The sequence below is a fragment of the Cetorhinus maximus genome, chromosome 15 (assembly GCF_964194155.1).
Source record: "Cetorhinus maximus chromosome 15, sCetMax3.hap1.1, whole genome shotgun sequence".
NCBI lineage: Eukaryota > Metazoa > Chordata > Chondrichthyes > Lamniformes > Cetorhinidae > Cetorhinus > Cetorhinus maximus.
In genome coordinates this window covers 58,390,609-58,418,203 of record NC_135893.1, presented here as the reverse complement: position 1 = coordinate 58,418,203, position 27,595 = coordinate 58,390,609, and the positions used below count along the sequence as shown (strand labels likewise).

The window sequence follows — 27,595 nt, the reverse complement described above, 5'->3', positions numbered from 1 at the left end:
TATTTTGAGCTCTGGACATGAATGCCAAGATAAATGTCGTCAGTACTTTTTAAGTTAGATTAATTTATATCAGTCCACAGAAATGTTTTTAAGCTCCTTGTGTTGACTGTGTATGGATCTGTCATTGATGCTAAATTTTATTGGTGTTTGACTTCAAAACTATTTTGAATCAGAATATGTTGTGTGCCTTTATCCATCGTCATACAGATGCATTTGACCAAGATGATAAGGCACACCGGATCTAATGGCCTTTCCTCACTGAAAGTGAATCATGTATCCTTTTTTTGAGATGTACAACTTAAGATTGTTCTTTTTTTTATTCGTGAATAGTCCCTCAAGATTTTTCAGAGCCCACTGTTGGAATATTTTTGATTGAGAATTCATAAAAGAAGGATTCTGTAGTTCTGTGATGCTGCACACTTTGCCAGAAAATGATGTTTTGTCCCTCTTCATCTTGATGTTTGTGGGTATCTTTTATGTTTTTCTTGTAAATGCAAAACACATGATTGTAATATCTTTACAAACTGTCTTCTGCTTTCCAGAGATCGTTCTGAACCAGCAAGTGGAACATCGAAAGCAGTATGTAAAACAAAAATACAATCTGAACCTTTCTTTTCTTGATTTGTTACATCTAAGTTGCTATTTTTAAAATGATTGATAACCACTAGACAATAATGTTAATGATTTTTAAATAGATTTAAAAGCAATGCATAAACTTAAGTTTATCATGGTACACATTTGACCAGGGTATGTTCTGTAATGCCTACTAAAATGCATTCGTAGTATTTTAAAATACTGATGGATAATATTTAGAAATAATTGCCCGTATATGCACATATTATCTGTATGTGTGACCTAATGGTGCAACATAATGCACTGTATTTCACATTGAAAATGCTAGTTAATTTCTGTATGACTTAATGTTGTACAGATCAGTGTATGATCATTTTCAGAGCTTGTGGTTCAATGGTCTGCTATGGTGAACATGAAAGTGTTCCTGTGATGTCTGTCTTTATTTAGTATTACATGTGTATAGGCTATGTGCATTCTGTTTATTCAAATAAAGAATGTTTGAAGTGTATTATCTTCCATTTCACATTGTATCACTCAACTTTTTATGATTTAATAGTTATGAAACAGGTTTCTTTACACTATGATAAGGCACATGAAAAATCCACATTAGACTCTAGTACCTGATGGATATAAAGCAGATGATGAATTTGTGCAGTTTAACACTTCCTTCCTCGATAATCCATTTCCATAACAGCGCTTTTTTTTAAACTTTGAGCTCAAACAAACTAAAATTTGACAAGTATCACTAAATAACAGAAATATTCAATCCTTCTGTTACTTGATTTTCCTTTTCTGGCTACAGAACTTTGCAAATAAATGGAAGTCAGTAGGCTTTTGTGGTGCTACTTAAACTGGTATATTTTTATGTCTGTATTGGTAATAAACTATTCCATACCGTATGTACATGATTTTTCACTTGCACACCACAGAAATCCCCTGACTTGACAATTTAAAGCTTAATTCTGGCTGTTTTGCCCTTCTGTGTGTTACCTGTGAAGTAAAAGTTGAATGCTTTTTGTTTGAGCCTATCAAATAAAATATATATCCTAAAATAATAAACTTTCATTATGTTGAGTGTGCTAATGAGGCACACTAAGAATTTGGTTGTCTACTTTATTAATGGATGTAGCCAGTTAATATCAACACTAAATGTATGGTTTGATTTTGAATCTCCACGCATTTAGGAAACTTAAACTTGAAAAGCAGCTTGCAAACCTTTCCAGTCAATTCTCTAATCTCCATAAAACTGCTTCTGTGGCTTGTTCTGCATTTTTGTAAGTTTCAACTTAGCTGAAAGAGGCTGTTGACAGGGCTGGTGTCTGCCATGACATTTACCTTGTTAAATCAGGTGTTAGAGTACTTTACAGTAAAAATTGCAGATTTACTATTACAGACCAGGTAAATTCCAGATTATAAAATTAGACCTTTTCTGTCTCTTACTTTGCTGAGAGCTAATGCTGTTGTTTTTTTTAGGCTTAGTTATGTGCTGTCTGTTTTAAAAGTACTTAGTACCTACTTACGATTCACTTTAAGTATAAGTAAATCTATATATGTATAGGTGTTGAACACTTACAGCTAAGGGTTAAATTAATTCCACTCTGGGGCAGGGGGTGGTGGGGAAGAGTGAATGGTGTAAGTTCCACATAACTTGCACTGAGATTTCTGAGTCCCGTACTAAGTTGTGTGTCAAGAGATTTCCACGCTTTCTGGCCACATCCTTGACCTTCACCAAGGTACAGTGGGGCAGTGTTTTAATGCACCAAATTTGCTAGCCAAATTATGGTAAAAATCAGGCTGATAAAAGCTATGGATATAGAAGTTTCTTTTAAAAATCAAGAAAGATGGGGTAGTTTAAGTAAGCTTTAGAAACATGAACAGAATCAGCTCCATTCAGTGACTGCATATACAGGCCAATTTGTCTCCACCCTAGGTGTGAATAGAAAAATGCACCAGGATGTTGAACCATGATGATTTCATGGGTTCCCCATATTCTCAATCCTCCTGCCACAAAAATAATAGTGCAGGTGACCTTATCAAAACAAAAATAGATTCTTGATGAACCTTCACAAATGATATATTGGCATTTATGTAGTTTCTCTTGTCAAGTCTCAAAGTGCTGCACAGGAGGAGTTTGTTTTGAAGTGGAGTCGCTGTTGAACATGTAAGTGCAACAGCCATTTTATAACAACATCCTACAAACAGCACTAAGATGAATGAGCCAAGTTTTTTATTGATGGTTGAAGGAGGATTGTTGTTTAGGATCTCTGAGCTCCCTGTTCTTAATTGTGTCATGCAGTCTTAAGCATTTGCCTCAACCACTGGACCAGGTAAATGTGACCTTAATGTCTTATCCAAAGGATGAGACCTAAATGCTTAGTTAAACATTAGGCGACCTTACTGAAAAACCAACTGCTAATTTTTAACAACATTAGCACAATGCACAAAAATGCAGGAATACCATTGAAACTACTCTGTTAGACCTACAGTGTTACAGGTTGCTCTGGTATGTGACTCAAATCACTGAGAATGAACATAGGAAGCCCTCTGATCTTGAGTTTGGAACATTTGTTCCAGTTAGTCCTATTCTTAAGATAGGAATGGCGATGGAATGATCTTTCATGTTACTGTACTTCCATGCTTAGGAGTGTGTTGGGTGCATCCTCATCCAGAAATACAGGAATAAGCATACACTTAATAATTGGAAGTATTTTTACACTATTACTTTGCTTTGTACTAAGCAATGTAAATCAACCAAGTGGAAATTTGATCAGATAATTTGAAGTGTAGACTGTATTCAGATTTTTGCAGTTTGTAACAATCTAAGATGGCAGTTATTTCAAAGAAAGGACTGACCATTGGGGAAAGTTTACAGTGGGGGAGCTCTTGTACTTAAATTAAAAGTCTAGGATAACAATGTACACAGTAGTTAAAATCTTTGATTGTAATCTATAAATTCACTTGATTCATTAGCTTGCCCTTGTACCACCACGATTGACTAATTTCATGGATGCGCTTAAACTATTTCTTGCAAAGAAATACTGTACTGAATGTTTAAACTTAGTGTTGTAATTATTGACCGAGCCCTCAGTAATGAAGAAATGTTAACTAGTTAATATCTGACTACTTGCTATTTTGTAGCAGTAAGGTATTAATGGTGTGCTTTACTTTTCTCAACCTTCCCTTAATCTGAGAGCATTTATCTTCCTTTAGTTATGGGTATATCAGGGCTTTCCCTTGCTTTTATATTCCTGTATTCATAATGCTAACATTCGGTAACTGCAGCTCAGCAATGTTTAAATCATTTGTATTTGTGCAACAGTTTTCCACTTTGTCTTGACCTGTTTCTCTTTATTTGCATTTTCTACTGTTTTTTGAATTCATAGTTTTCCTTCATTCTGTTTTGTCAAGTTTTATCCTTTTGCTTACGGAGGCAGCAGGGGAAGGCAAGAGAAAGAGGTTACAGACCTAGTTACCAGACTGCAGGGAAAGCTAAGCGAGGTCAGTGTTTAGCAGTGGTAATGGGATATACAAGCATACTAAGTAGGATGTTTTTGGTATAAACAGAAAAGATAGATGAGTTTCATTGGAAGAAAGAGTTGTTTTCAAATCCCCACTTAAGCCCTGATCTATTTAAAACCCAATTTGTTTCATGCCAGATCCACCTGCTCGCCCTTTATTACCTTTTAATTCACGTATAGTTCAAAAACTGTTTCCTACCAACTTCAGGCAATTTACTTCCTGAAACTAAGCAGTCATTAACAGAATGTTTTATATATTTTTTTAAAGTTAGGTGTGTTAAAAATGTGGCTCAGAAAACTGGTGGAATTTGACACTTAATCTAAACCCCTGAAGTATCCTGTTACTATTTTACCTCCCCCAAGCCATTGTTTGCCTTATGCTATTTTTAATTGGCTGTAAGGTGGTATAAAAGAGTAGCACGGGTACTCTGCACCTGCTTAGTGTTTATCCACAGCAATATGATTGTGACAGACAAATCAGCAGCGTTAGCCGTCAATGCACAAAGCCCACATCATACCACTTCATAGTGCAGAACTGGATGCTCTCGTGTTCCACTGTGTGGCAATGCTATTTTCATAGGCTAAGTTGTCAGAATCTGAAGATGCCTGTGTTTGGAAATGGCAGTTGATTATCAGTAATAACTAATCAGTTACTAGACAGTTGGTCAATATATGAAACTCCTTATACTCGACCACTTGAGATTTTTTTTAATCTCTCAAAGGGAAAAAATTGTTTATATATACACTTTCAGTTCTTGGAGCACTTCACTGTTCAGATCCAGTGAATTAATTTTGGAGTATAGTCACTGATGCATGGGTAAATGCAAGATCCAATTTGCACACCGCACAGTCCCACAGAATTTTATGTTGGCCAGAACACCAGGGAAGTATCCTGCTTTTGACTAGTACTATGGGGCATTTTACATTCATCTCAATGTGAACATCTTGTATGTACTCTTTGCAGGCAGAATTCTGCCATCTTTGTTCATCTCAGAAACATTAGCTGTCAAAACCTTGTTTAGTCTCTTTAGGATATTGATTTTATCAGGGCAATTAGGTCCCTTGTGCTATCAATTGGTCATGAAGATTAAATTATTGAGGCCTGAAACCATTCCTTTCGGTTATTATATTGTATGCAAACTTTAAATGTTTATATACCATGTATCAGAGGAAACCTCTTCCTCTGATCACATTTGAGATAGAGACAGTATACTTGCCAAAGTTGGTCCAAATAGCTAAATGACTTGTTGGGGGTTAGATGATACTATAAGTAGCTGGATAAATCGGGGTATTTTTAGATAGTGTTAGAAATGAAATAATTTTAGCCAACTAAGAATGAGCTGCCTCATTTAACCTCAAAGCTTCAAAACCAGTTTCAAATTGAATGTGCTAAATTTGATGTGTTTGACTGTTAATCCTGGAGCTCATGTCTTGATGACACTCCAGTAGCACTTGGCAGCCTTATCTATATGGACCAGATGTTTAACTGATTTGTAGTAGCAGCCAATGCATTCCATATCCACAATATATGATATTACAATAATAGGAATGCTGCAGATTGTTTGGCTAAATCTACTGTGAATTATCAGACATGTCCATATTCAGTATAAAGGTGAAAGCACCAAAAATGTTTAGTTTTGCTGTTTATAGTAAATGATGGCAGTTATGTTGCAGCCTTGTGCAGTTCTCCAAGCCAGTCACTGCACGCAAAATCAATATTGAGCATTTTGAAAGCCTTAAGTGCTGTTAGTAGAGGGACCGCATCCTAGGGAATGCATTAGGGCTTAATATAGTTCAGCGAGACTTTGGTCTGCTGGAATTGGTGGTTTACTCTGTAATGGAGAAGTGGATGGAGGCCATTTTGAATAGTGAGTACACAGAATTACCAATATGCTTGCACATCTGACCCAAAAATAGCTGCTACAACGTAATTAAGCATTTTATCTCAAGCTGCCCTGTTTTACAAATGTGTCTCTGAGCAATGCTCATCTGGGTAAATAGTTTACCCACTGCTCACTGGCAGCAATAAACCAAGACAGCATGGAAATATTTAAAACATGAGCCATCTTTTTGAACTTAGTGGAGCTCATTGTGTCTGTGGTGGGGTGGGGTTGGTAGTTGTGGACAGTTTGTAGTTTTCTCCACATGGCCAGTTGATGTTTATAAAGATAACTGATTTGCCAAAATCATATTATCAGCCTTGGACCTTTTTAAAAGTTGATTCTAGGCTGCTTTTAGAGATCTAGGAGATCATTGAACTGGCAATAAACATTGTTATAAGAGCAGCTTATGTGCACCACAAAATGCATTGGGTCACGAGCAAGTTTTGAAATTATTTCAGACTTTTACACTAAATCGTTTTCTGACAGCAAGGCTTCCAAGTTAAATGGAGGATTTTCTATCAAAAATCAGTGAACTTTTTCCTCTTTGAAGAAGCCTGAGTACAGTACTTGTGCTTTGTGTTCAACAGTTTCGAGGTGAGGCGAATCTCACCTATGGCCAATGCAACAATTTGTATTAAAAACAGAAAATGCTGGAAAAACTCAGGTCTGACAGCATGTGTGGAGAGAGAAACAGAGTTAACGTTTCGAGTCCGTATGACTCTTCAGAGCTTGCCCTTGCAGTTTAGCTATGTTAAGATCCCTCTTGCTCAGTCCACCTAAATAAATCTTTTTATAAAAGAATATAGTTTATCTGACTTTTTTTTGCAAATGTAATGCCATTATTCTTCGTGTGGTTAACTCCCAATTCCTGAATATTCCACAGTAACTGTGACTCTTCTGTTTCCTACATCAGTCATGCTTGCTCCCTTTTTATAAAAAGACTGCTGGTTTTGTCTTGTCACAGTTTAAACTTGGCTACTACCAGCATTTTCATGTATAATTTTAAATAAATTTTTCTCTCTCATGTTGACACTCAAGGTTGCTTTTGTAACCATGCTGACAGTAGCAGTCCCCAGCACACCAATTTCAGGCAGCTGGCAACAAGTGTGTAAACATGTTGGCATTAGTTGCCTGGTTTATTTCTGTCAGGTCTGCCCGCTGCTGCTTTAGAAAATTCCAAAAACATCACTTCCAGATTGTAGCCAGTTTCACAAACCCTGTATATCAGAATCTACTAAGATTGGGCAGCACATTGTGTGAAAGTAGCTCAAGTAAAACTATTTGCTGTATAGAATATAACTCTCCCTCATCTAATACTTTGCCTTAATGATCTCCCAATTCAATATAATTTTTCTGCGGGCACAATCTAGCAGGTGACCATTAGGGCTGTTTTTGATACTGAAACTATGCAAATATTGGACCATAAGCAGCTTTTTATTGAGTTCAGTGATGCTCTTTAAATATTTAGGTTCCAATACATAGAGTTTGTGCTAATTAACAGTTTTATTACATCGTTGCTAATGCTGGATAGGAGCACTAGCCAGAGATATAAACAAGTCTTGTAGTATTGTTAACACTTGAGTTGTAGGTGGTGATCAGATTTATTTATCTATTTAGAGGTTGGATAGTATTTTGTGGAGGTGGATGAGGTGGTTGTGTCACAGTTGGATAATTCTGTTCACTTTAGATGAGCAATGCAATGTATTTTACACCATATTAACATTGTGTACTCAGCATAGTTTGAAATATAGATCAGATGCAGAATGAAACTCCCTCCGTGTTGTCCCAGCAAGATACTCAATCCTGCTGTTACATATGCGAGCCCTCAGTACTTACTTTCTATGTATTTGTTAATCTCAGAGAATCGTGTAAATTAGGAAATAGTGCTCAAATTTGGAAAATTGATGAGGGTATGTGGCCCTTTTTTATTACAACTAACTAGAGCATCATTGGCCAACCTGAGGAGTAACAAAAGTTTAAAATATACCACTGCTTGTGAAGACATCACTTGGAGTGGAGTTGTTGCAACATTGCATCAAAAACATTCCATAACATAAGCAGATCTGTGCTTCACTTTGTCCTTGAATACCATGAATGTAACACTAAATCGAGCCCAATGAGGGAATTAACTTAAATCCAATAAAGCATGCTTGCAGTGTCTAAATATAAAGCTTGTTTAAGTCCAACAGAGGGGAAGAGGCTTTCATCTAGAATTCCTGTACAGTATATGCTTGCTTAATTACTTGTCTGTCGACATTGTCATGGCACTTGGGGAGTTGTGTGTTGTGAATAACGGGATCCAACAGCCAGTTATCAACTCTCTCTCTCCCTTTGAGTGAAATAGAATTGCACAGAAGAGGAGTCTAAAATGCCTTTTACTACATATGCATCAATGGATCCAGAATCATTTTGCAATGTGGAAGTGACAGGATAAATCGCCAGGCTAATAAGCTAACTTTGTGTCTGTGTGTACTATATATATTATACTATTTAGGCCCAGGCTGGTTTTAACTGCTTTAAATATGTCCTGGTTCAAAAAAATGTGTTTTTGGGGAGTGGGGAAATTGTCAACCCTCATATTTGCCAAATCTTAAACTTCAGTTGGGTGTATTCACAGTTCAATATTTTAAAAGCAGAATCATAGAATTTGGCCGCACTGAAACGACCCATTCTGACCATTAAGCCTTCTATGGAATAATTCTCCATATGAGGCAGTTCGTCCAAATCCACTTTCCTTGCTCTGCATATCTTTTTTTCAAGCAACTATCTAAATCCCTTCTAAGAGAATTTATAGAGTTTGTTGCAGCAATGGCTGATGGCAGAGTATTCCACATTCCACCTTCCCTATATGTAAATTATTCTAACTTGATAAAAATTCGTTCCCTCTTGTTACCATCTTTCTGACACATGCAAACAATGACTCTCTATTTACTTATTTATTATTCATTGTCTTGATGTACTCTACCAAATCACCCCTTAGGTTTCTGAGGTCCAGGGAAAAATGATTTACCTCCAGTTTCTCTACATAATTGTCTAGGTAACACACTGATGCATCTTCACTGTGCTTTCATTTAATTCTTTGGGAATCATTACTATATTAAGATGCTAAGATTTCTTCAAATCACCAAGGCCAAATATGTGTACAAATCAATGGGAAAGTAAATTAAAGTTTATCTTATAAAGACCCTTGAAACTCTTCTATGTACCTTTGTGGTTAACAGAGACCAAAACCTTCGGTACTCCTGTTGCAGGAATTAATGAGGCATTGATCTAAATTAAGTTTAAAATGAAGTCCAACTTTTAATTTATACAAATGAAGTTCACAATTAAATGCAAAAATCAGTCTTCTTCAAAAATGTTCCCATGGTCATAGATGTAAGTTTGGAGAATGGGTTAACATTTCCTTTCCATAATAAAGGCATATGTATCTTACATGAGCATATCCTGTTAACCTTTACACGAATAGTGGTAGATTAGATAAAAATTTGGCTGAATGACAAGAAACAGGATAATGGTGAATGCTTTTTTTCGGGCAGGTGGAAGGAATGCAATTGATGCATATCAAAGGCCTAGACATTGGTGTACAGGACACATTTTCAAAATTTGCTGATGAGACAAAACTTGGAAGTATTTTGTATTGAAGAGGATAGTGATAGATTTTGAAAGAACAGACAGGCCAGTGCAATGGCTGGTCAGGTGGCAGCTGAAATTTAATGCAGAGAATTGTGAAGTGATTATATAGAACCATAGAGGCCATTCAGCCCATTGTGTCTGCGCCGGCCAAAAAAAGTAGGTAGCCACTCATTTTTAATCCCACCTTTCAGCACCTAGTCTGTAGCCATGCAGGTTACAGCACTTCAGGTACAGAACCAGGTACCCTTTAAATGAGTTGAGCATTTCAACCGATTTAGGCCGTGAATTCCAAACATCCGCTACCCTCTGGGTGAAAAAGTCCTCATGCCTCCTCTAACCCTTCTACCAATCACCTTTAATCTATGCCTCCTGGTAATTGACCTCCCGGGAAACAGATCTTTCCTGTCTACCTTTTCTAGGGTCGCTCATAATTCTGTCCAGCTCAATTAGGTCACCTCCCCACTTCCTCTGTTCAAAGGAAAACAACCCTAGTCTAACCAGTCTTTCCTCGTAGCTGCAATTTTCCAGCCCTGGCAACATTCTTGTAAATTTCCTCTGTACTCTCCCCAAAGCAATTATGTCCTTCCTGTAATGTGACTAGAACTGCACACACAATTCCAGCTGTGGCCTAACCACATAATTTTTAACCACGTTTTCTTTTTTAACCACACTTCATTTTTTAACCAAATTAACCTAACCTCTCCAAATGGATTACCTTGCACTTTTCTGGATTGAATTCCATTTGCCACTTTTCCACCCATTCAACCAAACCATTGATATCATTCTGGAGACAACAGCTACCCTCTCCACTATATATATTTTTGGTAGGAAGAATGGGATGGAAGAGGCAATGTAAAATAGAGCACAATTCTACAGGGCTGCAGGAACCCGGATCTGGGATATATGTGCACAAATTGTTAAAGGTGGCAGGGCAGGTTGAGAAAGACAAATGGGACCCTGCGCTTTATAAACCAAGGTGTAGCGTGTAAAAGATAGTAAGTTCTGATGGACCTTTATAAAAGACTGGTTCAGCCTTACCTGCACTGCACTTTAGGAGGGATGTGAAGGTTTTACAGCAAATGCGGAAAAGATTTACAAAAATGGTTCCAGGGATGAGGGACTTCTAGTTATGAGAATAAATTGGAGAAGCTAGAGTTTTTCTCCTTAGGGACAAAGTTGAGATGAGATTTGATAGAGGTTTTCAAAATCATCAGGGTTGAGATAAAAACTATTCTTGTTGTTGGAAAAGTCAAGGACCAGAGGACACTGATTTAAGGTGAATGGCAAAAGACCAGCAGTGACATAAGGAAAATCTCTTGCACAGCAAGTGGTTAGCATCTGGAATGCACTGTCCGAGTGTAATGAAGGCAGATTCTAGTGTGCATTTCAAAAGGAAATTGGATATGTACCTACAGCGAGAAAATGTACAAGGTATAGAGGGGAAGGGCGAGGAAGTGGGGCTAACGGTTGCTCTTGAGAATTAGCACAGATGTGAAGGGTCGAATGTCATCCTCCTGTGCTGTAACCATTCAGTAATTCTATTTATTGATTTCTGTGTCCATATATACAAAAGAAACTATATATCTCAACTTGTCATATCTATATGCTCTCTTGCCAGTGGTTGCACTGTAGTACATTAGTTTTGCCTTCCCAGCTCCTCTACCTATATTGTAGATAGCCAAACCAACTCTACTTTGAAAATGGCACTAAGCTTTTCCACATAATAAAAAATTTAACAACAGAATATATGAAAGAGAACATATTCAAAATAGGGACTGAATATTAACTGTCTCCTGGTCCAATTATCCCTCCTACCTGATCCCCACCCAAACACACAACTGCATGTGATCTTGGTTTTGTGTGTGCACTTCAACAGGAGATTGATGCATGTCACACTACACCTTCCTGCCAGTGTTGACACTGAAGGACCTGTTTTATGCCTCCCAGGTTCCCTCAGCCTGTACTGCAATGAAACTTCTGTGCTGCAATCAATTCTACTTTGCTGCTTCACAAATTTCCGAATTTTGCTGTTATGCATCATATCAAATCAAGTAAGGGTCAAGTGCATGAGCAGGGTGAATTATGCCCAGTCCTTTTGACATGGTCCAATTAAGTCCCAGCCTCTAATTTCATTTTTAGTTTAAGTCGGCAATGCTGTAACGACTTCTGTTCTTGATCCACAGTTAGTGCTGCCACTCCAAAAGAACACAATTGATTACAAAAATACCTGTTCTTGTCGATTCCTGAGAAGGCAATTTAGGCGCACACAATCTGTTACTACTAACACATTTAAAGGACATGCTATTCCCTCACCATCTGTGAGCAAGACCACAGAACATTGACTTGTATTGAATCATGCAATTAGAAATGCATAGTACCAGGAGGTGAGCAACGTAGTAGCAGGAAACAACATATACAGGCCGATACATGTAGACTTAATCTATTCTTTAAGTTCAGAGAGCAACTATTATTGTTTTATGTTCACATGAGTTAACGTGTCATGGCAGAAAAAGTTTCACTATATTTGAAATGTGGAATGAAGGAAGGAGACATTGCTACTAGTCTGTTTCATGGTGCACAATGGAAATAGATTGCATCAAGAGCACCTGCCATACTGTGTAGGCAACATTCTTGTATACGGTTTCCCACTGTCAATAAAGATTTCTAGGGGTGGATTACTTGGTTCTTCATGCCTTTCCAAGATGTCGACCGTCTTTCAGCCTCACTTTTGTGATCTGTCTTAAGTGTAAAGAACTCAATTCAATACTTGCTGATTCTGTAAGTTAGAGTTGATGTTCCCAACGCATTTGAATTTACTAACTGAAAATTATCTGAATGAAGTCATCACACCCCCCCGCCCCCCCAAGCAATACTATTAATCTATGGATTGCATTTTTGGATCTTGCTATATCTTAAACCCCATTTTCATCACTACACCATAAGCAGCTCAAAAGATTGTGCTCAGCACATGGAGCTGACACTTTGCCTTCCTCCCAACCACAACAATACTTTGGGTAGAATATTAAACCCTTTTTTTTTCTCTCACACTTCATATAGCTTTTCTGCAAAATATTTCAAACCCCTTGTCAGTCAGTTCTGTTCTGTGTTGCAGTGGCAACTGTATGCAGTCACTTCTGCTTTATTCATCTGTTCACCTATTAAAATACAGTCTGAATCCAAAAGTTATAATTAAGGTTTCATTGTAGTGTGAATTTTTTAAACTTTCTCCCATCCCAGCACATACACACTCAATGCATGTACATTAGCAATGCGCATTATAAACAAATGCTTATTCAGGTGAGTTTGTTACTAAAATGTGAGTAATGACCAGACTGTCTATTTGGGTTTGAACTATGTGCCTTATCATGGTTTAAATGTGAATGTCTGTATTTAATTCTTCCGTTAACAGATTGATGACTCTGGAACATCTATCTCTCTGGCCCAGCTTACAAAGGTAGAAAATGTTTCTTTTTTGCTGTTAGTGGTGTTTTTTTTTTCCCTGCCAATTCAATTCATTGCAAAGTTTAATTGTATTAAATGTTGCACTAATCTGTAATTGTCCCATACATTATCCAGTGCAAATTTACATTAATGCATTGTATATTATCATTTTGCATAATGTTACATATATTCAAATGCATTTATATTGTCATGAAAAGTATTGTAATTTGTGTAAAATGTTAGTAACTTGAAACAATATATACTGAATATCCTGTAAAGAGTGAGTGATATGGGGAAGATGAAAGGGGAGTCCCTCGACAGCCTCACCTAGTTACCATAATGCTCGTCTACCCCAGTCAGCTTTGAAAATAACAGCAAGATTAAACCTTAGCTAATTGTCTTTTTGTTAATCTGGGGTGTGGTGAATGCTAAATGGGTTATTTCACCTTTGTTGGCTTTGAACATCTCGCTAGTAAAGAAGGCGATAGAAGAATGAAAAAAGCCCAGATCACTGGATACAGTGATTGGTATGAAGGTTCTTGCCTTTAGCACCGTCAAATCTGTGTATGGCTGTAAGCATAAAGACTGTTATCTCAGCAATACAGCCAAGAAATAAAAGCTACCTCTGTTGTTATTGAAAGTATAAATCTTGTGTGTAAGTTTTTCCTGAATTTTATAGCAATGTCTACAGTCAAATAACCATGAATTGAATACATGTATGCCAATCCCGTGTTGTATTGACCCTTGCATAGCTTAGCATTGACCATGTAAATGTAAACCACTAAATACAATAAACTATGTTCTCTTAAGACCAGATGTTGGAAAGGGTGTATATGGGTGGTCATTTGTTTGAACACAGACTGTAAACCTTTGTGAAATTGTTTTTTGTTGCTGCGTCTTGGCTAATCTGTAGGGAGAGACAAGTGCTAGTCATATTAGTGGATGTTTATGCCATTAGGAGCAAAAAATACAGATACCAGTTACCACTCATTGTATTTACATTGCCTTAACTTACTGTACTTGTCCTCCTGGTTTGTAGACCTCTCTAGATCATCTGAATTTAAACCCAGTGTTACTATGTGCACAGGAAACACATCTTCATTTTAGGGGTGGAAGATTTGTATACCTGCAGAACTCCACATGCATTCACTGGTATCTGCAGTTGATCATTTCTAGCCATGTGTTTATCTAAAGTGAAATGCTGTTTGGGTTCAAACAAATATGTTTTGTGTGAGCAGTACAGTTAAACCTTGATGGGATCAATCTCTATTTGCTGTATCATGGAATTAAAGCTAAATTACTAAATAACATCTAGAGAACGGGTGAGCAGTGAGGTTTTCTCACCTGATGCTCTCTTAATTTACAAGCCTCACAGCATTGCGTTGTGTTTCCGTGGGCATTTTGTTGAATGGCATTCAAGCAGAGTTTCATCCATTGAAATAAGTGGTTTCTTTGTGTAGCATACTGTGATTTGAACCTAATCACTTCTCGGATATAATTAAATGCAATTTGTGAATTCTGTCTGAAATAGAGATTGCTTGAGAATATCATCATCTCGTTCTCAACATCACAAGTCAGATGATCTAATAGGACAGATCACAGTGGATGTTCAGCAACATGTAACTTCCCTCTTGTTTACTTTTATGTATCAACATCCCATGTGGATATCTTACTTTTCATCCATCTGCATGGGTGGTTTTTGTGTTGCCTGGAAGAGTAAGAATATTTCCTCTTAGCCAGTACTAACTACAAAGACTGGTTCCAGAGTCTGGCTTGAAAATCTGCTGCACCTACAAAGAAGGGCTTTTCCTAGTTGTGGCTCGTACTTGCCTATTCACTCTTCATACAGGTTCTGCCAAGTTCTAAGGAGCATCCAAAAAGAAGAGGCCCAGTACTGATCAATGTTTCATAACTGACTCAGAAATATTCAGAGTTGATATCAAATGCAAATACTTCAACATAAAACTCCAAATGCCACAAGGAAGGAACCTGTTTTCAATCCAGACCTTTTCCAGCTGACTTAATTGGGTGGTATCAGGCAATATGTTCAAATCATGCTGTGACTGTACTTGGGGAGCGCTGCGAAACTTACTTGGTATCTCAGCTGTGCATGGAATCCGTGATTTACAGAAGTTTAAATTATGCTGCACAAGGGCCAAAAGCCTGCTTTCATGAAGGTAAGTGCTGCAGTATATCAGCATCCAAGTTCCTGCCTGGGAAAGGCCTCAATCATCCAGCAACTGGAAAACTAGACAACCTAATTGAAGCATGTACTCTGAGTCTGAATAGCGCAAGCTGACACTCAAAGAAGCCACAGGTGGTTGGTATATCAAGTTGCACACACAGGCTGTTTGAGCCAGAGCAAGGTGAAGATAATTGCATACCTTAGTCACTTCATACCGTTAATTCATTTGCCATGTGGAAAGACCACAGTTTTTGAATCTTGACTGAAATTCCTGAACAATGTGATGCCTGAATTCCATGTAACTCAGCATTTTCCTACCACTCTGGTAACCACTCTTTGAAATCCTATTTCAATCATTCATGAGACTTTGAGAAGATCTTGATCATAATTTAGGGCGCAAACTATTTAACTGTATTGAAATTTGGATCAACCAATGCTACTAATTCCTTTCCAATGTCCATTGGTGTGGAGCCTATTTTCTACCGTTAGATAACTAGAAAGGAAAATATGTCCTCTGGTTTTCTTTCCCCTCCAAAATCAGCTGTTTACGATTAACAAGTTTGCAGGTCTCCCCCTTCCTCCTATCTCCCAAAACCCCTGGCTGTCCTGTCAGGCGACTCAATACAGGTTTGATTTCTGTGTTGCTTTCTCTATATGTAGCTTTTGCATAGCCATTGGAATAGAAACTTACCAACATTGATAGGTATTTGATTAGGCTGGATTCCTTGCTGAGTGTTATGGTTTTTAAGCTGCCTTTGGTCTTGTATTATAAAAAAAAAATGACCCTGGAAATGACCATGGGGAGCGCTCCCTGAATTAGGTGGTGCAGGAATGAAAATCTTGAATACAGGATCAGTTTAAAATCTGATTTTTTTTCCTGTGTGGAATAACCTGAAGAATCAGGATAACTGCAGCTAAAGGTGGGAGCACTAGAACAAGCCCTTCGGGGCTAGCAAAACGGATACAGGCCCATTTTCTGGTCACCATGATATAAGAGATGGAGAGTATTTCTCCATGCAACTGAAGTTGTTTTCCATCTGCAAGACTCAGAATGAGTCCATTAGGGTTAATGTAAAACTGGTAAAATATTTGGTGCAATACTGTATTTCTTACACATTGTTACCATTCAATTTTCTTAAAAGCTGATGTTTAATTTCTGCTTCTGAAATGGGTTTTGACATTAGGGACATGGGTTTGTGAAGTGTTTGCCAAAATCTGTTGGTGGAAGAGCTTGTTGAGTTACCCAGCTTACAGGGATGGATATCTAAGAAATGTGAGGGAGATGCTCGGATTATAGTTGTGGATAACTAACTTAATGGAGATTGAGTAGTTCCTCTGGGTTATAGGGGTGGTTATCCATGTTATAATGAGGCAAGTGGGGAATTTATCCAGTTACAATAAGGAATGAGGAAATAATCCATGTTGTACAGAAGGGAAATTATTTATTCTAATGTGGGAGTAATCAAGGCTATGAGTTTGTAGTTAGGCTGGATTCTGATGTGGGGAGGTTTATCAATTATAATTTGGTAGCTGCCTGAACTATTGGGAGTGGGATTTAACCACATTATAATAGTTTACTTCAGGGTGATAATTTGTCATGATGCAGGAGTTACTGTGTTTATAGTAAAAGGGGTTCCATGCTTAATTGAGAATGTCTGTGTCATGATGCGTAGTATCTGAACTACAAGTTGGTGAGTGGATTGTACTTTGCTCTTAAAATTAAGAGAAAAGCTGTCAAGTCGCCCCCACTTATTGCGTGGATAATTTTTTGTTTCAGACAGAAGGTTTCAGTGTGTGAGTGCAAATTCTGAATGTTTTAAGTTACAGCATCCTATTAACAATCTTGGTGCAGTACCTGATGGGGCCAGAGTGATTTTTACCTGTGTGCTCCTTTAGATACTGTGAAATCCAACTCATAATCTCTAATAACCAGTGACAATGAGAGAACCTCAGAAGTTGATGCTCTGCAAGTTATCCTATATGATTCCATAGGAATAAATGCCACTAACATTTAGATTTTTTCCAGAAAACCCAGTCTTCCCTTGAACTGGGTGATGGCAGGTCTACAGGACTGGGCTGCATTGTCATATGTCACCATCTATCTTTAATTTATTGGAAATTGCCGTTTTTACCCTGATGATATGGCCACAATTGGAGGCTTATTGCAGAATAGTGAACCCAATGCAAAATCTTTCCACCTCGTATGCAATTTTTAAAAATAAGTCCTATTAACTTCATGTTCACAGGCAATTAAAATAAGCTCATCAGTTGTAATGTCTAAGTTCAGAGTTTTAATTTCTAATCAAAATGCCTAAATACCCAATGAAAACATAGGTTGGGAAACTGGTGAGCGGTCACCCACACAGAAAATTGCTGTATTTAATTGTCAGTTTCCAATGAAAAGTCAGCAGAGTTGGTCTTACCAAGGGTTTTACTGTACATGTGCTAGTGTTTGAAATGGTGCTGAAGGAGTGTAAGCTGTGTGGAATAGAACCCAAATGGCTAGGTAAATTGTGTGGAATAGAACCCAAAAGGCTGGGTGTGGCTATGTGAGATCTCCAAAGAACTCTGCTACGTTAGATCTCTCATATTTTGGACTGTCAGAAGAGCTAGAGATGTTAATTGCTGTAAATTGACGGAAGAGAAAATGCTGACCTTAAGTCACACCCCTTTCCCCCAACCTAAAATAAGCTTCTTCACAGCTGCTGTTTTTGCTTTATGCAAGTTTGTATTTCCTCCTTATTTAATGCAGAACAATTCAAATTATATTTTTACATTTAAATTTTAGATGAACTGGGTCTTTGAATTTGTTACACTAAGGTTGCAGCATTGATCCAGAAGCAAGAATGATATTCATCCAGTTCATTCTGTCATTGACTGAGCATTCATCGTTGGCTTTGTCCTATTTCTGAGACAAGTGACAAATTCCATGAAGCATGACCATCATTCTCATTTGGCTAGCAGCCCCCAAATAGTCTGCTTCAGTAAAAATTCTTCCAAGCTTTCTTTTTAAACAGCATTTCTACTGCTTTTTGTTTTGCAGAATTTCCCTTTTTTCAAAGAATAGAAAGAAATATAATTTGATTTAGGATTGTTTTGGTCTTTGAAAATTTCAGATGCTCACATTGACCTCCAATTTCTTCACTGGGGTTGTGACCTGGCACTGAGGGCTTCACTGGGGTCCTTTTAACATTACATTGAGCATTATATAATGCCCTTTGACTTCCTGAAAGTATTATAATTCTGCTGCAGATAACAGGCTTGACAAATCCTTCCTCCCACAAATCTGCCCCCACCCCAATCAACAAGCTGGACGGAAGGTGGTACTGTATATATAAGTGGACATACTTTTAAGAGCAATAGGGACAGGGTTTCCTGCTACTCTTTACAGGATGTGGACTGGAGTGTACAATAAATTCTGGGTGGTAATCTTTTTTGTAACACACGCCTATCAAACAGACGGCCAATCTGGCTGAAGCTAACGCCTCAGAGGAAGATAAAATTAAGGCAATGATGACTCAGTCTGGCCAAGAATATGATCCAGTCAAGTAAGTTGGAAAGAGAACACAATTCAAAATTTTAATAATGGTTGATATTCCACAGGTGGCAACTGATAGCATATATTAATTTTTTTTTTCTTTCCTAGTTACATGAAGAAACCTTTGGGTCCTCCTCCTCCAACTTATACTTGTTTTCGTTGTGGAAAACCTGGCCATTACATTAAAAACTGCCCAACAAATGGGGTGGGTAAACATGGTTCAACCTTTTATTTTGTAGTAACAATACTCTGTGTTGCTCTTGAAGTGGGATCCTGAAACTCCCTGCCTTCTCTGGCCAATGGTTAAACTCGAGGAGCAAGTTGGTCCAATCGGAAATGCTTCAGAAATACATCTAAAATTTGTCCTAGTGGCAGAACAATATTGCTGGAGTCTGTACTTTTATTGTATTGACCTAGTGTTATCTAGAACGGTGCTTTTGATCCTTTACTTTGTGGTGTCCACTTGAAGTACTTGGTCATCTGCTAGACATGTGGCCAGATCGAACAGTGTTAGGCAACTTCATTCAGTCATCCATTATTCGCTGCTGGGATGGATGAATTTCCTTTTAATCTTTTTTGGTAGAGTTGGAACATAGCAAATTATAGGATTAAAACAATTCAATTTGTGTTTTGTCCTGGATTGGACTTGTCAGGAAAAGTGAAACCTGGTTCTATGCGAAATTGGCCCTACACTTGGCTTTAATGTGTTCTCACTACTCTGCGATAAACTATGCAACTGAATCTTCATAATTATAGATGAGCTTCAAAGTCAAGGTAGTAGTTCTGGGAGGTATGCTAGCTCAACACTAAATTCTCTGCAACTGCAGAAGATTACTAACACATGGGAGCAGCTGTATTGTCAGCAAGACAGTTGCATATATTTTAAGAATAAATACTTCAACTTTTTTTTGATAAAATTCAGGACAAAAATTTTGAAGCTGTGCCAAGGATTAAGAAAAGCACGGGGATTCCCCGCAGTTTTATGGTAGAAGTTGATGACCCAAACATGAAGGGTGCAATGCTCACCAATACTGGGAAATATGCTATACCCACAATTGATGCGTAAGTACTTGAATTTCTATTAACCTACAATACTGAGCTGCTTGTCTGGTGGATACTTAGCCTTAATTAAAAACCCCTAATGCATGCATAGGGCTAATCTGATTGCAAGGGTTATGGGTCCACAACTGTGCAATCCCCCTGTTAGAACATTTTCTAAACTACCTTCCTTAATTAGCTTCCTGGGCAGTCATTCCCCATGTTAACCAACCTCTGCATGAAGTAATCAAACATAAAATCTCTCTGCAGTCTTTAAGGGAATAGATCAATTAAAGCACTGTCTCTTAATTGTTGCCTCTGCTGCTGGTTGAATACCTAACCATTAAATATACTCTATTCTAGAGAAGCATATGCACAGGGCAAGAAGGAAAAGCCACCATTCTTGCCTGAGGAGCCCTCATCATCATCAGAAGAGGAAGATCCAATCCCTGATGAACTGTTGTGCCTTATCTGCAAGGATCTTATGATGGATGCTGTTGTCATACCATGCTGTGGGAACAGTTATTGTGATGATTGTAAGTGACCATCTGGGGAATGCATTGCTATTCAAGCAAGTGCCTAAGCTGGTTGGACACTGGGATATCCGTTATTGTCTGTGGGAGTTTGCTGTGCATGTATTGAGTGCCATGTTTCTCACATTACATTAATAACTATGCTTCAAAAATACTTCATTGGCTGTAAAGCACTTTGAGATGTCCAGTGATCGTAAAAAAACACTATAAACGCAAGTCGTCATCTTCCATTCACCATCATTTCTCCTGCGGTCATCTGTGTTTTTTGTACTGCTAAGTACTTTTTTTTAGTCTTAACTGTAATTTTTTCCTTCTCCAATTCCTATGTGCAGGTATTAGAACATCACTACTGGAGTCTGAAGAACACACCTGCCCAACTTGCCACCAGACGGATGTTTCTCCTGATGCTTTGATTGCAAACAAATTTTTAAGACAGGTATTTCACCCAACCTAGAATTCCTAATTCAAAGTTTAATAGCTCCTATTTTATACAAACCACAGAATTGTTTTGCCGCAGCAGGAGACCATTTGGCCCATCATGCCTGCACCAGCTGTGCAAATGAGCAGCTAGCCTTGTCATTCCCCCACCTTCTCCATAAACCTGTATCTTCTTCCTTTTCAGTTAACAAGTCTAATTCCCTTTGAATGCTTCAATTGAACCTGCCACCATCACACTTTCAGGCAGTGCATTTCAGACCCTAACCACTCGCTCCGTGTAAATGTTTTTCCTCGTATCACTTTTTTTTTTGCTGCTTCTACTAATTAATTTAAATCTGTGCCCTCTCATTCTCTATCCTTTCATGAATGGGAACAGTTTCTTCCTGTTTACTCTGTCCAGACTCTTCATGATTTTAAATACCTCTATCAAATTCTCTTCTTGGCCCTCTTTTTTTCTCTTAGGAAAACAGTCGTAACTTCTCCAATCTATCTTCATAACTGAAGTTCCTCATCCCTGGAACTATCCTCATGAATCTTTTCTGCCCCCTCTTTAATGCCTTCCTAAGATGTGGTGCCCAGAACTAGATACAGTACTCTAGCTGAGGCTGAGCTAGTCATTTATACATGCTCAATATAAGCTCCTTGCTGTTGTATTCTGCCCCTATTAATAAAGCCCAGGAAACTATGCTTTGTTAACCGCGCTCTCAACCTGTCCTGCCACCTTTAATGACTTGGGTACATAGGCACCCAGGTCCCTCTGCTCCTGCACCCCTGTTAGACTTGTACCCTTTATCTTGTGCCTCCATGTTCTTCCTACCAAAATATATCTCATTACATTTCTCCGTATTGAACTTCATCTGCCACTTGTCCACCCGTTCCACCAACCTGCCTATGTCCTTTGAAGTCCTGCGCGATCCTCCTGTTATGATCCTTGGCCAGACCCCGGGACGTGGGGGGAGATCCGGTTAGGGGCCAGTAATGTTTTGTTTAAAGTACATAAAGGTTGAGATTCAAGACATCCACTTTTGGAATAAAGCTACAAGATTTCACAGGTTTTGAACAAACGAAAACACAATTTTCTAAAGTCCAGAACGATAAAGCAATTTACAATATGTATCTTCTACTTTAACACTCAGGGTAAGCATGAGATAAATGTGAATTGACAGACAAACTGTGGCCAAACGCACACACTGCAGTGTAAATGATAGATGCAACCAAGACAAAGAGTCCATAGATTTCTCAAGAAATCGTCCAGAGGCTAGTCCCACTGCAAGTCAACCAATCTTACTAGAACTTTATTCTCCTCACGAGTGTTTCCAATCTCCACCTTGGAAAATTCTGCCTTGGCATTCTCTCCAACCGTGTCTCCCGCTCTGACGGCTTTAGCAATGGCCCACCTCACAGGGTTTCAATCTTGCCTTCTGAGGTTCCTTCTCCTTGGATTCCTGAGTGACTCAACATTAGCTCACCAGCACACTTTCAGACCTATGGCCGTGTCATGCAGAGTGTCATTGCTCCAAAGGGACACCTTTGCCTCAACGGTCCTCAGTATGGAGTCAGTCTGCTAACTGCAGCTCTCTCTTTAAATCGGGGCCTATTTCTTTGCTCCTTTCTTTTACTTAACAGGGCCTATTGCTGTCCCTATGTCCGTGACACTTCTCAGCTAGCAGACTGCCTGAATTGTTCACTGACCCATGAACTGACCTTGGCAACCTATCAAAATACTCCCAGAGGGTCCCACCTTTGTTACTAGGCAGGAACCAGTGTAACCAGAATTGGATGTCCTGTTGAATGTTACAATCTCCACAGGTCAATGGGCTTCATGACACTCCTCACAGTTCACAATGCTTCCAAGTTTTGTATCGTCTGCAAACTTTGAAATTGTGCTTTGTACACTAAGGTCTAGGTCATCAGTATATATCAGGAATATCAAGGGTCCCAACATTGACCGCTGAGGAATTCTACTACAAACCTTCACAAAAAACATCCATTAACCACTACTTTGTTTCCTGTTGCTCAGTCAATTCCATATCCGTATTGCTACTTTTTATTCCATGAGCTATAACTTGGCTCACAAGTCTGTCATGCAACACTGTATCAGACACATTTTGGAAGTCTATGTACACATGCCAACAGCATTGCCCTCATTAACCCTCCCTGTTACCTCTTCAAAATTCTCCAAGTTAGATAAACATTATTTTCCCTTAAAATCCATGCTGGTTTTCCTTAGTTAACCCGCATTTGTACATGTGACTATTAATTTTGTCCCAGATTATCGTTTCCAGAAGTTTCATCACCACCAAAGTTAAACTGACTATACTTGCTGGGCTTATATTTACACCCTCTTTATGAACACGAGATAAATAGGTCTGATAAAGAGTCAAACGGACTCGAAACGTCAACTGTATCCCTCTCCGCAGATGCTGTCAGAGCTGCTGCGTTTTTCCAGGTATTTTTGTTTTTGTTTGTGATAAATAGGTATGATTTGGTGGCAATTACTGAGACGTGGCTACAGGGAGAACAGGTTTGGGAGTTGAATATCCAAGGGTACTCAATGTTGCGGAAGGATAGGCAAGAAGGAAAAAGAGGTGGTGTAGCTTTGTTAGTAAAGGAAGAGATCAGTGCTATCGTGAGGAATAATATAGGCACTGGAGAGCAAGACGTAGAGTCAGTCTGGGTAGAAATGAGAAAAAGCAAGGGAAAGAAGTTCCTGGTGGGAGTAATCTATAGGTCCCCAAACAGTAGTTTAGCAGTAGGGCACAGTATAAACCAGGAAATACTAGGAGCATGCAAGTAAGGCAGGGCAATAATCATGGGTGATTTTAATATGCATATAAGACTGGACTAATCAAATTGGCAAGGGTAGCCTCGAGGGAGAGTTCATAGAATGTATTAGAGATTGTTTCTTGGAGCAATATGTTGTGGAACCAACCAGAGAGCAGGCTATTCTGGATTTGGTTTTGTGTAATGAGATGGGATTAATTAATGATCTCATAGTAAAGGATCCTCCAGGGAAGAGTGATCATAGCATGTCAGAATTTCAAGTTCAGTTTGAGAGCGAGAAACTTGAGTCCCACACGAGTGTTCTGGAGTTAAACAAAGGTAACTACATAGGTGTGAGGGCAGATTTGGCCTTAGTGGACTGAGCAGGAAGACTACAAGGTAGGACAGTTGATGAACAGTAGCAGATATTTAAGGAGATATTCAATTCCTCCCAAGTAAAATATATCCCAATGAGGAAGAAAGATGGTAAGAGGGGGAAAAAGCAACGATGGCTAAGCAAGGAAGTTAAAGATAACTTAAAGGCAAAAACTAAGGCATACCAAATTGCAACGGTCAGTGGCAGGCTGGAAGATTGGGAAACTTTTAAAGATCAACAAAGGGTTACTAAAAAAAATAAAAAGAGCAACGGTAAATTATGAAAAATAATTAGTGCAAAATGTAAAAACTGATAGCAAAAGCTGCTACAAGTATATAAAAGGAAAGAGAGTAGCTAAAGTGAATGTTGGTCCCTTGGAGGACGAGACTGGGGAGTTAATAGTGGGAAATGCAGAAATGGCAGAGACACTTTAATCAATATTTTGCCTCAGTTTTAACAGTGGAGGACACTAGTACCAACCCAATAGTAACAGGTAGTGCAGAGGATATAGAGAAGGAGGAACTTCGAACAATCACCATCACTAGAGAAAAAGTACTGAGCAAACTATTGGGATTAAAGGGTGACAAGTCCCCAGGACCTGATGGCCTACATCCCAGGGTCTTAAAGGAAGTGGCAGCGGAGATAGTGGATGCATTGGCTATAATATTCCAGAATTTCCTGGATTCTGGAAAGGTTCCAGTGGATTGGAAAAATGCTAATATAATGCCCTTATTCGAAAAGGGGGGGAGGCAGAAAGTAGGAAACTACAGACCAGTTAGTTTAACGTCTGTCATTGGGAAATTTTAGCAATCCATTGTTAAGGAAGTAGTAATGGGGCATTTGGAAAGTCACCATGGTTTTATGAAGAATAAATCGTGTTTGACTAATTTGCTAGAGTTCTTTGAAGATGTGACAAGCAAAGTGGATAATGGGGATCCTGTAGATGTAATATATCTGGACTTCCAGAAGGCCTTTGATAAGGTGCCGCACAAAAGATTAATGTACAAGATAAGATCACATGGAGTTAGGGGTAATATATCAGCTTGGATAGAGGATTGGCTAACCAACAAAGCAGAGAGTCGGGATAAATGGGTCTTTTTCTGGATGGCAAGCTGTAACTAGTAGGGTGCCACAGGGTTCGGTCTTTGGGCCCCAACTATTTACAATCTATATTAATGACTTGGATTCAGGAATAGAAGGTACTATAGCTAAATTTGCAGATGACACCAAAATAGGTGGGAAAGTAAGTTGCAATGAAGAAATAAGAAATTTACAAATGGATACGGACAGGTTAGGTGAATGGGCCAAAATTTGGCAGATGGAGTTTAACGTGGGTAACTGAGGTTATCCATTTTGGTCAGAAGAATAAAAAGGCGACTTCTTATTTAAATGGACAGAAACTTCAGAACGCTTCAGTGCAGAGGGATCTGGGCGTCCTCGTGCATGAATCGCTGAAAGCTAGTATGCAGGTACAGCAGGTAATAAGGAAGGCAGATGGAATTTTGGCATTTATTGTTCAAGGAATAGAGTATAAAAATAGGGAAGTGTTGTTGCAACTGAACAAGGCATTGGTGAGACCGCTCCTGGACTACTGTGCACAGTTTTGGTCCCCTTACTTAAGGAAAGATGTAGTTGCACTGGAGGCGGTTCAGAGGAGGTTCGCTAGATTGATTCCAGAGATGCAGGGCTTGTCTTATGCGGAGAAATTGAGCAGTTTAGGCCTATACTCGCTAGAGTTTAGAAGGATGAGAGGAGATCTAATTGAGGTATATGAGATGCTAAAGGGGATAGACAAAGTAGACGTAGAGTGGATGTTTCCCCTTGTGGGGCATTCTAGAACGAGAGGCCATAGTTTTAGGCTAAGGGGTGGTAGATTTAAATCAGAGATTCTCAAAGGGTCATGAATCTGTGGAATTCACTACCTCAGAGTGCAGTGGATGCCGGGACGCTGAATAAATTTGAGGAGATAGGCAGATTTTTAATTAGTAATGGGTTGAAAGGTTATGAGGAGAGGGCGGGAAATTGGAGTTGAGGCCGAAATGAGATCAACCATGATCGTAATGAATGGCGGGGCAGGCTCGAAGGGCTGAATTGCCTACTCCTGTTCTTATGTTCTAAGGGTGTAACATTTGCAATTCTCCAGTCCTCCAGGACCATCAGTGAGTCTATGGAATACTGAAAAATTATGGCCCCTCTGCAATTTCCATTCTCCCTTCCCTCCATACCCTTGGATGCATCTCATCTGATCCTGGTGCCTTATCAACTTTAAGTACAGATACTTATCCAATGCCACCTCCTTTTCAATTTTAAACCAATCTAGTGTCTGAATTACCTCCTTGTTTACCATGGCCTAGGTAGCATCTTCCTTGGTAACGACATGTATATAAAGTAAAATGGATCTCTCAGGTAATTGCATTGTCATTCTAAATCTAATTTATTAACAATGTAAATTTGCTGTGCAACTTTTAGTTTGGTAGCACCAAGTTAGTTTTATCACATCTATCTATGGTATGAACTGCATCCTTAAATTGCTGTTTGAGTAAAATCCTAGAAATCTGAGTGCAGATGGAAGAACAAATTATCGAGGTGTGTGTTGAGAATAGAATGGGATGGAATTTCGAACTTATTCTCAGCCACAGTATTCTTTTATTTGCAGGCTGTTAACAACTTCAAAAATGAAACTGGCTACACAAAAAGAACTCGCAAGCAACAGCAGACTCAGCAGCAGCGACAAGTTCCATCTCATCAAATGCATAATCAACAGTCTGCTCTGAGGCCATTACCCCAGCTCAACCCTCAGCCTGTTCTCCCTGTAAACAGAGTAGCCATCTCAAAGCCACCCGACATGCCAGTCACCACCACTACTCCGACTGGCCACACATCTGCCCCAGCTTCCCTTCCAAGTACAGCCCCTGCCCCAGTACGTGCTCCTTCCCCTGTGAAAACTAGTAGAGCTCCCTCCACTGCCAACGACACTGCTCCAGATTTGTCAACAGCTGCAGTTCATGTTCTTCATCTACCTCCAAAGCACGAAGAAGGGGATATTCTGTAAGTATTTCTTGTCAGAACCTTTTAGCGATTGCAGTAGCTGTCAGCTTTTCAGGGAAGTTGTTTAGTAGATCACCGCAGGGATTTCTGCACAAAACCAGGCCATTTAGCCCATAGTTTTTGTGCTGCCGCTACACATTAAATGTCCAACTGGTTCTACATGTTCCTACCATTATAATCAAAATTTCACCCTTTCCTTCTTTAAACTATACTTCTTAAATAGGCTCTAGTTTGTATCTAATTACTGAACATTTGTTATATATAAACCATCAGCCAATAATAATTAACCACTCAGCTAATCTTTATTCTTCCATGGAAGCCCCCATGATAATACCTAGCTAACTCTTGAGCAATTCCAAAATCTTTGTTTCCACTTTACAATCCAGAACACCAGATCAATATCCAGATACAATACTGTCTGTAACTTAACCCTGGATATCTGTTCCAAAACCCTTGATTGGATTCCAGCAAGTAATGTGACACTTATCAACCACTTCTTTATGATATTAACTAAGCTGGATGACTTAAATAGAACATCTTTAAAGCCATTAGCATCAGTGGTTAGATTTTTTTTCTTTCATTATTCAGTTGCTTGTGTCTTCAAATGATTTCCATGACACCATCCACT

The 27,595-nt window shown here is 38.8% G+C and overlaps 2 protein-coding genes across 3 annotated transcripts in view; both read left to right on the top strand.

Moving 5' to 3' along the window:
• LOC144690721 (E3 ubiquitin-protein ligase RBBP6-like) overlaps nucleotides 1-13,864 on the top strand; it is a 29,336-nt gene extending 15,472 nt beyond the window's left edge. Inside the window, exons 3-4 of one of the 2 annotated variants that reach the window (XM_078558493.1) lie at nucleotides 543-579; nucleotides 13,017-13,864. In XM_078558493.1, the coding sequence (XP_078414619.1) occupies nucleotides 543-579; nucleotides 13,017-13,163 (184 nt within the window). In that variant the 3' untranslated portion in view covers nucleotides 13,164-13,864. Of the gene's footprint in view, nucleotides 1-542 lie in introns of both variants that reach the window. The other variant, XM_078558494.1, reaches the window with a different exon arrangement.
• LOC144690713 (E3 ubiquitin-protein ligase RBBP6-like) overlaps nucleotides 13,023-27,595 on the top strand; it is a 26,823-nt gene continuing 12,250 nt past the window's right edge. Inside the window, exons 1-7 of the mRNA XM_078558478.1 lie at nucleotides 13,023-13,061; nucleotides 18,693-18,781; nucleotides 18,880-18,976; nucleotides 19,694-19,833; nucleotides 20,173-20,345; nucleotides 20,675-20,778; nucleotides 26,576-26,967. Of these exons, the coding sequence (XP_078414604.1) occupies nucleotides 18,744-18,781; nucleotides 18,880-18,976; nucleotides 19,694-19,833; nucleotides 20,173-20,345; nucleotides 20,675-20,778; nucleotides 26,576-26,967 (944 nt within the window). The 5' untranslated portion in view covers nucleotides 13,023-13,061; nucleotides 18,693-18,743. The remainder of the gene's footprint in view (nucleotides 13,062-18,692; nucleotides 18,782-18,879; nucleotides 18,977-19,693; nucleotides 19,834-20,172; nucleotides 20,346-20,674; nucleotides 20,779-26,575; nucleotides 26,968-27,595) is intronic.